This window comes from Taeniopygia guttata, chromosome 4 (assembly GCF_048771995.1).
Source record: "Taeniopygia guttata chromosome 4, bTaeGut7.mat, whole genome shotgun sequence".
Classification (NCBI taxonomy): Eukaryota; Metazoa; Chordata; class Aves; order Passeriformes; family Estrildidae; genus Taeniopygia; species Taeniopygia guttata.
In genome coordinates this window covers 22,962,073-22,976,698 of record NC_133028.1, presented here as the reverse complement: position 1 = coordinate 22,976,698, position 14,626 = coordinate 22,962,073, and the positions used below count along the sequence as shown (strand labels likewise).

The 14,626-nt window shown below is 39.2% G+C and overlaps 1 protein-coding gene across 1 annotated transcript; it reads right to left on the bottom strand.

The window, feature by feature from the left end:
• Positions 1 to 912: 912 nt before the first annotated feature.
• Positions 913 to 1,933, bottom strand: RHOH (ras homolog family member H). Its single transcript, XM_072928096.1, has one exon. It carries the CDS (start codon positions 1,921 to 1,923, stop codon positions 1,348 to 1,350), a length of 576 nt encoding a protein of 191 aa, XP_072784197.1. The 5' UTR covers positions 1,924 to 1,933; the 3' UTR covers positions 913 to 1,347.
• Between the last annotated feature and the right edge of the window lie 12,693 nt (positions 1,934 to 14,626).

The following is a 14,626-nucleotide window of genomic DNA, read 5'->3' as shown; positions in this document are numbered from 1 at the left end:
ATCTGCAGGACCTGAGAGGGGGTACAGGACAAAGGGGACAGATAATATGATAAGGAGGAGACCACCGCAATTCACAAGGAATGTACAGCATCGTGTCTTGAGCCCACTTCATCTTCTAGCAGAGTTCTCTCACACACTTAAAGTTTCCATTTCCTTATCCTGCCTTTCTGTGCAGAAGGGTAACTTGGCCCTGGTACATACATCAGGATTTGGCTCCTAGACTTGACAGGCTCCCCAGGATGTAAAGCCTGTTTCAGTCTTACTTCAGTACAACCTAGTGAGTTATACTTAGCATGCAAACTCAAAAAAAAGAAGCATTTAGCCATTCTAAAGACACCCATTCAAACTTGCTACGTACTCAGTCTTTTACTAATATAGGTGACTGGTTTCACTAAAGCCACCACTTTGAAAAAAAGTGTACTAAAAATATGTGAGAATATAAGTGCTCATTAAAAAAATAACTTCCATCTCTAGAGACTGAAATCTTTTGCCTCCAGAATTACAGTAGGGACAACAGAAGTGATGGTAGCCCAGATTTATCCCTGCCAGCCCAATCGTATATCCAAACCAACCCTGTCTGCAAGCCCTGAGGTTGTAAGCCAGTGAAGGCTAGGAAGAATCAGATTAGTTTCCCAACTTTGACCACATTGTTGAGGAACAATATTAAGGTAACAAATCTCACAAAACCTGCAGGAGACAGCTGTCAAACTCACTAAGTTTTGATTACTTCTATGCTGGACATACTGATGGCTGTTATGCAATGACTACGGCTTGCCTGCAGGCCATTTATTACATGGATAGGGCAGTTCATTTCTGCGGTTAGCTAAAGGGAGAACCTCCAAAATATTAAAACAAACTTTCGTGATTTTTCAACAATATATCCAAAAGTCCTTTAAATAAAATACACATTGGTCAGGTTTTATATATGATATATTCTTAAAAAAAAAATCCACAAGGACAGAGGTGGGGGTTGATCCAGGCAGCATTTTGTCATTAAATAAGTGCAGATGCAGACAAACCAACAACTGAGGAACACTGACAGAAACAAAACCAAAATCAATACTGCTGTTATCTGCAGATCTGCAGGCCAGGCCTGCTGTAGTTCAGGCTTGCAAAGTCTAAACACAGGCTTGTGAATAAGGGTATGCACCTTTCATTTTTCTAGATAGTGCCCATACGTTTTGGAGGTAAGAGGATCAGGTAAAGAGCACACCTGTCTCACAAGAGGCTCCTGCACTATGGTCCTGCCACAAGCCCTCCTTTGATTCACCTCCCATTCTCTCTGCTGCAGCGTCTTTGTGAGAAAACAGAAAGAACAAATGTGAGCAAAACCACTGCTGGCAGTCCTCAAAAGATCTTGCACTCGTTAATGGAGAAGAGCTTCCGCCTGTTCTGCCTTTTGGCTTGATTGACCGCTGTCCGCACGGCATACTCAAACACCTGCTGCACGCCCCTGTTGCTGAGGGCGGAGCACTCCAAATAGCCTTTGGCTCGCACGTCCTGGGCGAGCCGCTTCCCATCTATAGGGCTGATGCAGGAGGAACTGTAGGGACCCATGTCACGCTGGTCAGTCTGAGTGGCCACCACCAAAACAGGGATGCGGGGCAAATGGCTGCGGATCTCGCTGATCCATTTGTTCCTCAGGTTCAGAAAGGAATTATGGTTTGCCACCGAATAGCACATTAATACCACATCTGCCTGTTGGTAGGAGAGGGGGCGAATGCTTTTAAAGGCATCACTGCCAGATGTGTCCCAAAGACCTAAGCTGATCTGTACGCCATCCATGAAGACATCCACTCCAGTATTTTCATATACAGTGGGTCTGTAGTCATCTGGAAAAGTCTCAGAGGTAAAACGTACCAAGAGAGATGTTTTCCCAACCGCAGAGTCTCCCACCAGAACACACTTGACTGAATCCAGCATTTTATTAATGTCCAAGGCCAAGATTCCGGTCTCTGTGCAGCAGGAGCAGGATGGAGAGATGCAGTGGTCTTAGAGGCCTTCTATATAACTTCCATTTAGTGAGAAACCATCTAAATCTCTTTACTTCTTATGACTTGATTCCGCCACTTGAGACTAAAATTTCATTTTCTCCCACATGACTCTGTCGGTTTTAAATCTTCAGTGAGTCAAATGACGTTTCTGGAAAGTAAAAATGAAATGTAACATTTATAACCCACAGAGAACAAACTATTCCTCATCAACATAAAGATGCCTGGACACATCTTTGGACAGGCATGGCAAGTATCCCTTACTGAGGATGATGAACTTTTCCATTTCCTCCCAGCCAGCTGTGTGTGCAACAGCCATTTGCATAAATAACCTTCTTGTTGCTCCACGGGGGCTAACAGTCTTAGCACTATTATAATTTTCCACTGCCACAAGCTATTTTTTTCCTCCAATTGTCTAGAGACTAATAAAATTAATTTAACTTTGGTATAACTGCTATTAGTATGCTGTGAGACATTCCCTGCCTCTGACTTTCACCAAGACTGGCAGAATCCTGAATCCTTAAATGATCAGTTCACATTCCCTTGAAAATGTAGCCATGCTCTCTAGAGGTAGTCAGGAGAAAAAAGCTCTTTGCTAAGCAATTTAACTATTTAAACAATCCTATAGGAAATAGTAACACAGAACCACTTGTGACAATGAGGAAGCAAAGACTTCAGAAGCGAATCTCAAGTCACATGAACCTAAACAATTTTAAAAGAAAAGAAAGATTCACAGATTAAAAAAAAAAAAAAAAAAAAAAGAGGTTTTTTTTTTTTTCTTACAAATTGCTTTCAACAATCAAGAAGCACAAACCAAAGAAAGCCCCGCTACTGATGCTTGCCCCAGTCAAAATTTCATTTGAAGGAAATATAACTGTCCTGGCATTTACTCTTGTAAAACTGAACTAAGAGTACTCTTCAGAGTATGTAATTGCTTTTGAGCTCCTGCCAGCATTCAGTCAAATTTTTCTATTTTGAAAGCATTTGTTTCTTCCCCACTAACTGTGTGCAAGATTCACTGCTCACACAGGCTGACACACAAGATGCTCCAAAAATCACTAACAGCAAAACTGAAGACGAATTAGTTCTGATGAACAAGAGTAATTAAAAAGTATCACTGCATAATTTCAAAATGCCATGTGTTTGTTACATAAATAATACATTTCTGTTTTCTTCATATATGTAGAGACGCATCACAGCTGAAGGCTATTTGCACAGAAATAAATGATGGCCACAAAGGGCATATGCTGTATTTTACTGTAACACTCTCCACTTTCAGTACCCTAACACACCACCTCCCTCCCCCTTTATTTCTAGTACACTCCAAGCTTTGGCTTACTCCACAAAGAAGGGGAAACAAAGGAATAGATGAGCCTAGAGAGAACATTTCACAGGTACGGACAGCTGCTGTTGGCCCTGGTTTCATTTTGTGCGGAGGCCGTGCCCTACCTCTCCCGCGCTGGGGCACTCCCGCATCTCCCCGGCCGCAGGAAGGTGTGTGGCCGGAGCACGCTGCTCCGTGGAGGTGGCCCCGGGCCGGGGCTGTCCCCGTGCGCGCTCCGGTTGCGGCATCTGCGGGACTCATTGCAGCAGCCGGCGCTTCCTGGCCCGCCACACCGCGCTCGCTTCTAGGAAAGGCCATGGAGGCTCGGGCTGCTTCACGGCATTCCCGCCTGCCGGGAAACGGGCTGCGCTGTGAATTTAAGTTTCAGCGGCAGCAGAGGAAAATTTGCTTTTAAAGATTCATTAGGTCTAACTCCACTCTCTAGCCTTCTCTGTTCTCCAAACAAGCTCTCAAGGGAACTAAGCAAGACCTGTACAAAACACATCTATGAAAAATTCAAAAAGCATATGTGGGATAAACATTCATTTTTTATATGAATAATAATCTCTCTTGCAGAGTATTCTATTTCAAAATTGGGTCAGCAATATAGTTTGAAAACACCTCAATTTTACCACAAGACAGTAGTGTTCTGTTCAGACAAAGTTGCATATTCTTAAGAGAAAGTTTCCATGCACCAACTATCCTTTTCAGAACAAATATTTCTTTGGTGCAAGTAGTCCTCAGTGCCTTCATGTTCATTGTGTTGTGTACACTGGAATGTGGGGAAAAATAAGGATGTCCAAAGCATGACTTCTGCAATTTCATAAATGCCAAAACAGAGAAAGACAGATAAAAGGATTGTTCTGGCACTCAACTTGTTGATTACTTGTTATTATGCTGGTTATTTTGAAAGAAAATATAAAAATTATTAAAAACTGAAAGAGATATTAGGGACTAATGAATATGCCTAGTTGACAGACAATAACAGAAGCTAAAATATCCCACTATGACAGTGCAGAACTTTTTTCAAAGCAAATATTGTTCTACATTCCATCAGTGAATAAAAAAAAACCCTGGTATATAACAAGGTCCATATTGTGATCCTGTGGACAAATTGCCCTCAATGGCCCTGATCTTGCATTTGTTAACAACAATTCATGTGCCTCCACATATAATTGGGACTACATATGTGCATATTGAAGTATTATCTGTAATTAGGCACATATCTGGTCCTTGTTGCAGCCTCAAGGTAAGAGTAGCATTAGTGTATTAAAATAATTACACAAGTTTACCTCACTGGATGGAAAACATTTGATTAAGCATCAATAAAAAGCGGTGTCCTTTAAAGAACAGTACTTCAAAGTGACCTTTAAAGACATTACTGAGTACTTCTGTGCCTCAGTATACAACCAGTTTTATAAATATTTGCAAATGTTTATGTCCCTTTCTCTCATATTCTGTCTTGGTTTGACAGCACAGTGTACTACAACCATTACAAGATTGCAGAAAATCTTCTGATCACAAATCAGAGATGGAGTCTAAGCTGCTGGCTTTTTTTTTTCTCCATCAATTTGATTTTCAAAAATTTACTGACTTTATTAAGATAATTTTGAATATGGAATTCAATATATAACACTGTATCTTCTTTTACGCTTTTTTTTTTTGTTTATGCTTTCATCACTCATAACAATAGAAGATATTATTTTAATAGTAAGGTAAGAGCTTTTATAAAATCACTAGGTATAAGAATGCATGTCTTGTGTGAATAGTGATCTTTAGTAAACTTCAGGGTTTGCTCCCTCTTTCTTTGGAATACAGGCACTAGTGTGTGGTTACAGAGATCTCGGACTTCACTGACGATGTGAGCACAAGAAGCCCTACAACAGTCGCTCTTTGGCAGTGTCTGACCTGCACTTCAGTAATCTCACGCAGGTAAAATGCCTCACACTTGATCATGGCTGAATACAATTCACAGAAGGTGAGTGGGGCTGCCAACCTGCAATGGGATGGGATGAAAAGCAGAGAACAGCAGCACTGAGCTCTTTGCAGATAGAGGATTCAAGTGACTATACATCCCACGGAAAACAAATCTGGCATTTGTTGAAAGAGCTGTTCCAACAAAGGAAAGCAGGACTACTGTATCAAAAGGGGTAAGTTTATCAGCTGAACCAAATGGGATTTTCATTTATGCCAAGAATATCTCTGGCATCTACTACAAGATCATTGTAAGAATGACTCGCTATCGCTAAACATTTCCAGGTGATGGACAGCATCTTATAGGGGAAAATAAAAACAGTCAGGAACTTCCAATTTCAAAATTCATCTTAGATACTGATAGTGCACGCTGAAGGCTGGAATTTCAGTGGAATTAGCTCATACATAAACAAACCATGCAGGCAAACAACCAGCTTTTTAGATCAGCCACAAAATGCTTCAGAGAGTTAAAGCAGTTAATATGATAACTATTATTGCCATTATCTACTCCCTACCTCAATTATATCTCAGCAGAGCTCCTGTTTATGTCAGGATAACAGAAGATTAATTTTTCACTTTGAGCACTGTGTATGCTAGTTCTTGAAGAGACTTGACATGGCAAGGAAATTTAAATACTTAGACTAAAAGAAGAGGTTGAAACCACAGACAATACTTCCACTAGCTTTGCAATGCTTGAATGTACATATTGTCTTTGCCTACCTACTCTACTCTTCTAAGTCCCACCTCACACAGAGGTGGGGTCTGTAAAACAGCGCCCACAGTTCTTCTCCAGTGTGCTGACTGCTGACTGCTCCTTCCAATTGCACCACAGATAGGCAATAACTCTCCTCACATCCCTTAGCTAAACACCCTCAAGGTGAGGAAGGAGGCACGAAGACTACCCTCAGTGACCAGAAGAGTCACTGCAGCTTTGCACCTTCACCTCCTTGGGCACAGTGGGCACCGCAGGGCATGGACAAGGCCTGAGAACAACTCCTGCAAGCAGGGGAGGGAGGAGGAAGAAGGCTGGCAGGTATCAACACAGGGCAGAGACACTGTTGCCTGGTTAGTGACAACACCCAGAAGATGCAGCCCCTGTGACACAGAAACTGTGGCTGTTGTGACTCCAGTTTGGACTCTCTGCCAGGTCACCAGGTTGTCAAGGTCACAATACCTGGTTTTCAGCTCTGTGGATGAAGTGTACTTGCTCCATTCAGATACAAACCTACAGACTGCTTCCACAGCACAGGTCTCCTGAAAACTAATCCATCAGCTGCAGTCTGTCTGGAGACTGTAAGCAAATAGCTCCTTGCTGCACTGTCATGCATTCACCCAGCTGATTCTCTGACACCTGCATTAGCTGCCTCTTCTTTTCTTAACTCCTTTCAAGACAATTTTGATCTATAGCCCTGTTTTGCCAATCAGCCTCCCTTCACCTCAGAGAGTGTCAGCATTTCAGTCCATAGTGGCATTCAGTGGTGGCACCCCTGGTTCACAGCCTGTACCTTTGCAAGGTGCTGCATCCTTTCCCCAGACTACTCCACCAAAAAATCTCCACTGAACTCATTCACTTCCTAAGGTGGCTACCACAGGGGTCTTCGCTATTCCTTGTCGCAAGAGCAAGATGGCAGTTTACTCTTGGCAGAGTAATTCAGCTGTCTGATATATTTGTAATACTGACAGATTAATAGCCAGATTATCTTGCAAGGTGCTTTTATATTTTAAAGAATTGAAAGGACGCTTAGAAGCTTGGATGAGGGCTTTTATACAGATATTTTACCCTTAAGTACAATAACTTTTTCAATGCCTTTCTAAAATTAAGAAAACAAACAACATGCAATGACTCCATATTTTCAAAGCCAGGATGTCTTGTCATCTCAAAAACAATCTCCTTCCAGAATTAAAAAAAAATTTGCAGCCATAAAAACGTGGAAATGTTTCTTTCGCTCCCTTGTTCACAAAACTGAGATCCTGTTCCTGTTTTCAAATTTCAGTATTTTACTTTGAAAAAAAAAAACCAAAACTACATTTTGGGTTTAATTTCTAATTTATGAAATTTCAAGAAACCAGAGAACAAAGGCTTTTTTAGAAGCCTTTGCAAAAAATCACTTCTAGATCAAGACAACACCTGAAAATACCTCTGTTTCTTTCTCTGTCAGTTTTAACCATTGTAAATGATGAGAAAGATTTATGATCAAATATTCAGTAATCTTGTCAACTTTATTATTAGCAAGGGAACTCAAGTTATTAGATTTAAAGCAAATTCCCTCATATTGAGAATGTGAAATCTTGATATAAAACAACAATGAACACCGACTGCTGTTATTTACAAGATTAAATGAGATGTGAAGTCCTAGTAAAGCGATGAAAGCTTTTGTGTAAAAAAATATGTGTATTGATACACATGCTTACACATTGCACATACATATAAAACCGCTTAATGAGCTATCTTATATTTTTAAAAAATCAATTTAATTTCTTTAGTAATAGTACCTATAATAATATATAAGCAATGAATAACAATGCATCTAAAGTTCTATCCAATTCACTATAGTTGCTGAGAAAAACAGTTTAACTCTCATTCTAATTATAGAATTAGACAAAATAAATACTTATTTTATCTTCAAGATCCCTCTTTCTGTGGCTAATCACACCTTGATTCGACAATTTACAAACTACACGGGGAACACAGACTGTTAGAACTACTCCAAAAATTAACAAAAATCCTGTAAGACTCATGTACTGATCGGAGATCCTAAATCTCTAAATAGAACTCAATAAGATCTGACAATGCTAAGTACCCACTTAAAGATTCAAGCCATTAGTCTGAAGTAATTTTTCTCCATGTTGATGGCGTGACATGGTAAATGACAAACTATGTGGCATTCTGGATCATTTTCAAAAGGGATCCATTTTCAGTATAGATGTTCTCTACAAATTAAAATTGGGGTCAATCAAGTGTAGGAAAATAAGCCCTTCAGAGAGGACCAGCTCATAAACCATTCTCAGTCTGACCCAATACCCTCAAAGTCACCAGAAATGGAGCAGCATGTCATGCCTGAAGTTAGGTAAGCCTAGCGTTCTCCTTCTGCAGGATACTGCATATGTCACCTCTCTTTCCCACCCTTCTCTGTGCTGATTTTTCTCCTCTGTGCTTAAACAGAGAAGAAATTTTTGAGTTTCACTACAGATGCAGCTGTACATGGAGCAGCTGGTGTGCAAATGTCACACACGCGTACGTTCGAGCGCAGAAGTTCATCAACCATCTGTCCGTCTGCTGCCCCTCACAGCCGCCGTTTCTGTACACACACATATACATATATGTATATATACACATATATATATATTCACACTGACACAGAGCTGCTTCTGGGTCCAGATGGGGATACAGACACACTTGCAGATGAACATGGATAAAGTGCTGCGTGCTGATTCCAGTGCTATCACACAAACCTGTGAATAGTTTTTCTACCTGAATGACTTACAGGTCAAAAAGCAAATTTTCAGCAACTCTAACTGCATCGTAGCCAAACTGAAGCCTTGATAATATAAAACGCATTATATTTAAGTAATTGACCTTAATCAGACTACTATGTGTGTAGTATTATTGACATATGGAAATGTTTGCAACTTTGGGCCTCATATTTTTCATGCCATATCCTCTTTTAACACAGTTCTATTTCTTGAAGTTTGGGACAAATCAAAAAGGCATATTTTTGATTTGTGAATATATGTTGATAACATAGTTTTGTAGGATTTTTTTTTTTTCCAGATTTAACTCTTCAAAATCTCCCCAAATTTTTATGTAGTATTCTTTGGCTGTTGAAGTACTCTTTTATTTGCAACCTTCAACAATTATTGTGTTTTCTTTCCAGTGAACCTATCCCTACCCCTATTTCTGCTTGTTCTTTTTTTTTTTTTACCATCTGGAGACACAGGCATCGATTTCTCTTTCATACACAACTTGCATTTCATACTTCTAAATAATAATTTAAAATTTCTCCGGAGAATGATGCATTATTTGCTAGACTGGATGCATAGAAGTGTATATGCACATATATAGATACACAAAAATATTGAAAATAATTCTGTGATATTTAAAATCTAACTATTTCAGTGATGGATCAATACATTTGTGTACAAAAAAATCACATTCATATGTGCATGCATATGTGTATGTCCATATACATATATATATATATGGACACATAGATATTAATTAATTGCAAAAGACAATACAGATGCAGATACAGATTGCTGTAGGAAACAACGTATTGTGGGCAAGATATCTTACCATTGTTTGAAAACCTACATACATATTTTGCATCAAATGGATGCATTATTGAAATGACCATGGTCTACATACAGGTACATATGTATTTGTATGCACATGAGCGGAGATTACTGCTGTTTTAAATGGGGATTTGCAATAACCTAGGTATCTAATTGATAGAGTTTTACATATACAATTACATAGTCACCCATTGTAAACTGTTATACTTCTGCTGTGTATGCAGCCATTGCGTTTATTAGACCCATCTTTACAATACATTACAATGACTTGTTGTTAAGCAGATTCATGGATTTATATTAAATCCCACCAATGTGTGACAAGATAAATTGTTAAAACAAACTGGCATCTCCATATACACACTTGCATTTGCAGGCAAAAGGACCTTCCCTCTTTCAGAGCCTGTGCCAAGCCCACTGCAGTGGAGAAGGCTGACTTCTGTGTGTTTTGGCTCTAACCTGAGGTAGGACCACACTCCTCTCCCTTGTTTGCACACTGCTTGATCTTGCTGGCTCCCTTAAAAGCTACAAAGTAATCAACAGTAACAGTACAGCTAAAAGCTAATACATGAATGCTACAGGTGATACAACATGCTCCTCAATGTTAAAAGATCTTTAAACATTGCGCTACCTTATCTCCATTTTCCTCAATGGATCCTTTGAAAGATCTCCAACTTTACTTTCAGAAGTCTCTTCAGGTTTAACTTTGCTCTGATTTTATAAAATGCCTACCACAAAATAAGGAGATTCTCAAGCCTAGATCTTCTCCCCCTTATATCAGAGGGAGAAGAAGGAGGTTCTTCATGTTCATTAAGTTCTGTATTTGCACAGGTTTGATTTCAGTGGGAGGTAAAGGTGGAGGAGGAAAATGTTAGTTAGAACAAAATTAGCCAGTGTTCCATGGAAGATTATTTTTGTGCATTTTGTGAGAAGAATAAAATGTCAGATGTACAGGTATTTTGAGGAGTAATAATGATATTGCAGTCGATCAAACAATACACATATTTACTGCATGTCACCATTTGTTTTGCTGTGATGAACATCAAACCTCGTACGTTCATGAGCAAAGCTAGCAAAGGAAGCAACAATAATTTTATTGGGTATTTGTTTTACAAAACAGAAACCCCCTGATAATTTTAGATTTTTCCCTCTTAGGATTGCCCACAACAAAAACCTTTTTCTTGTCTGTGTATGTATCAGAGCATTAAAAATCATAGTCTAGATTTCACATAGCAGAAACTGCCATCTTTAATATAATTCTTAAATTTTGTGTGCACACATGTACATAAAAATGTTAAAAATTCGAAGAGCTTGCTTTGAAATAATTTCAATTACTTTTCAACTAGCAGATGTGATATAAAACATACAATTATCATAATTTGTCCTGCATTCGTTGAGTTACAATTTTTATCTTTTTACTTTTTCAATAAATTTTTAAAAGGAATTGTCTTCCACAATCTATGCTATTACTTAGTATTCATGCACTATATCTAGCACAGAGACAAAAAAAGAGATAATATGTATCCAATATACAAGCAGGAATTTTTTTCTTACCATGCAGCCTCTCTAGAATTCCTTCATTCAAGCTGATAAAATTAGATAAAATAAATGGGCATGCATACTTGCCTTCATCAGACTGCCTGTGTTCCATGAATAGTTTTGATTAAAGCACAATTTCAAAGGAATGTGCTTTCTTTCTTTCTTTCTTTCTTTCTTTCTTTCTTTCTTTCTTTTTTTTTTTTTTTCCTGGAATTAGCACAAGTTATACCTGGTAGCTCAGATTTTATATTGATTTATGTCTTACACCAACCATATGCCAGAGCAGAATATATATTTTAGTGCCTGTTTTCCTTTACTTTCCTCTGATTCCATTACAACCTTGATCTCTTGCCACCTTTATATAAAACATGTGATACTACAGAGAGCAGCAGGTCGTATGGAATAGGTTAAGAGGAGAAAAGACTCTACAACCAAATGTAATACATAAATCCTTCTCTCTCATTCTTCAGCTGAGTATTTTGAGAAGCCATTTCATATATTTAGAGCTGACATCTACTTGGCTTTCAGTTGGTTTAAAGATCATGCGAATGTCCATACTACAGCAAATCTTAATGCAGAGTTCTTCAGAGAGAACCATAGAAAGCTCTTCTTGATTTTTACATACTCTGAATGAAAATGATCACACATATGAAAAGAGAGATATTTTTAGGAGAGAGATGTTTTAACATTATGAGAACATTTCCCATGCTTTATTTTTGAATCCTGATGGATTTGATTAAAACTCAGAGATACTTTACCCAACAGCTTTTCATCCAGAATTAAAACTCCACTGAAAGAGATGGGAATTTAAAAACTTACATTTAAATTGATGGAAAATAAATAAATTACATTAAGGGGTTTTACGACAGCTGTTTCATAATATATTTTTATAGTGAAAAAAACAAAAGCTCACAGGTAACTAGGTAGATAATTAATAGACAGGTTAATTAATAGATATTTCAGTGTATCAGTAGCTCAGTAACTTAAAACTCCAAAGCCTTTACCGGTTTTTAAGCACAGTCATTTGATGGAAAAAAAAGAGGCAAGCTGAAGACTGTGTCCACTGGCATGCCTATCAATGAAAGGAAAGAACAGTTTTCTTGCAAGTTTGAGAGGTTTCATATTTTTCAATGGCCATGGCACAGCAAATAACCAAAAGAGACCCCTAGCTACATAGCGGTCTTGGTCTCATGCTTTTATATTAGGAGAGCCAGTTTTATCTATGTTATGACGTAAATCAGTCTAACCTTCAAAAGCAACACACTGTCACTCGTGAGGAGAAGTGGTATCACCAGATGGTACAACAACCTCAAGCTGGCAAGTGTCAGTTACTGGTACTCACGCTTGTGTGTGACAAGCGGCATCACGCACAGTATGCAACCACAGCCCACTGTGCCAGCTTCTGCAAGGAGAGGTGTTTGCTCCTTTTCCAACACATGCTGGGTCTTTCCTACGTGACAGGTCACCATGGCTCCCCATAGAGAAATCCCCAAACCATAGGAGAATCCTTGTGTGGTTTCCATTAGGTTCATATGTTTTGTCAGGTAAAGAGAAGCATGCCAAGTTCAGCCCCACTCTCATCCCTTAGCAATTTACACTTCTACTTGGCTTCTGTAACCAAAGACCAAATGCAATTGCTCATGCAAAAGCAACACAGTGCAGATGCAGCAGCAGGCAACTGTGCAGGGGGGAGCAATAAAGGGCTGCAATAAACACAGGGCATGGCCACAAATAAGGCTGGGCACAAATCACTCCTGTACTCGCTCTGCAGGAAATGCATGCACACACCAAGTGCTCAGACCATGCTCCCCCCCATCCTCCAGCCACCCTGTCGGCAGTGACAGACTGGGACTGCTGGGAATGTTGCTCTGTGCCACTTTGCCAGCTGCTCATATTAGACCTGATACAGCAAGGTTTGTAGCCATGACTTCCAGTACTCGTACTCTGCTTTGCAGAGATTTCTCAGGCTCCAAAAATCTCCCCTTCCACTGTATACTCATCCTTCTGGTGGACTGGAAATGTTTTCCAGTCAGTTCTCAGAATGTCAGTTCTTCACTGACACTAAAATTAAAGGACAACTAATTCCTGCTAAGCAAATATGAAACTCTACTTGGTTTTGTGGAGAAGAGGTAATAGTAGGCTACAGCCTACAAATTTTGTTGTTATAATGCTTTGTTGCATTTGCGTGATCCTGCGCAGCATCTTAAGGCCATAAATGCTTTAATAGTGGGCTTGAGATAGCTGCAGCCAACTTCCTTTCTTAATTGCTATGCTGCGGTTATCTCAAAATATTCTTCAGCTGTAAGTTGTGTCATAGCAGGGAAACATTTGAAAATTGCAGATTTAATAAACCACACAGCACTAGCCAAAAACACAAGAACCTAATTTGGGAATGATGTTAAGCTGTGTGGTGTGATGTCAAAAATGTTACATCAAGACTTTGAAAAAGGCAAGTTTTACATTTACTTATTTTGTCAATTTTCAAACAATAATCAAAAGCACTATAGAAAAATCTCCAATTTTTCATTTTATGATCAATGTCAATCAAAATAATCACTTGAATTGTGCATTCAGTAACATTCTACTGTTTCTTAGAGAAAACTGTAGAATCCCAGCACAAAAATTTCACAAAGAAAATGGGGGCTTAAGAGTTAATTTTCACAGAAAATCTTTTACATTAAAGTGCCTAACCCACCTGCTGCTATAGATCTAGAACTGCACAGCAAAAACAAGAGGAGAATCAGCAGAATTTCATCTCCCTGCCTGGGTGCCCTCCTGGCTGTTATCAGAAAGCAGTACTGAGAAAAGTTCCTCGGGAGCTTCCGCGGGTACAGCCCCACTGCTCTACAAAACAGGCCAGCCTGTGAGACCGCCACCACGCTGGCTGCTCATTTCCTGTGTGCTCTGGGTGTGCTGCACATCACCCACTTACATCTTTGAGGATTTATATGGCTTGCTCCTCACTGTACAAGAGATTACTTCCCTAACATCACTGGTACTATCAGTTGTTACCAGCAATGTGACTTTAGCATTAGTTTCTCTATTTTGAGGCCTGATGCTCTTCTGCTATGAGAAGATTTCACACTGCTTTGGCACAGTAAAATTACCTTAAAATGAGATTAAATTACAGTAATTTACAGTCATGTTATCCTGCTGATGGCCTATGAATCTCGCTATACATGAAAATCAAACCCATTTTTAAATTTAAATATTTGTTCTCGAACTTAGGAAGTACAGATTACTTATAAAAACACTGATTCTCTATAACAACAAACCTACAGATTTTTCTGGTTTGCAGCACCTAATCTGGGGAATGTAAAACTTGGTATTATGCCTCACTAAGACCTACTCTCTAAACTTAGCAGGAAGCAAGTGCACATGTGGCTTTTCGACCCTGCAGTTACTGCCCAAATCTCAAACATGGTATTCACGTGAAGTCTGTACCCACTTTCTCTGGTAGATTTGACTCCATTTGTATTATAGATCTTCAGACTGGTCTCAGAAAAAC

Bases quoted from the DNA above. Each gene is read 5' to 3' on its own strand.
- RHOH (XM_072928096.1), bottom strand. From the start codon at position 1,923: ATGCTGGATTCAGTCAAGTGTGTTCTGGTGGGAGACTCTGCGGTTGGG.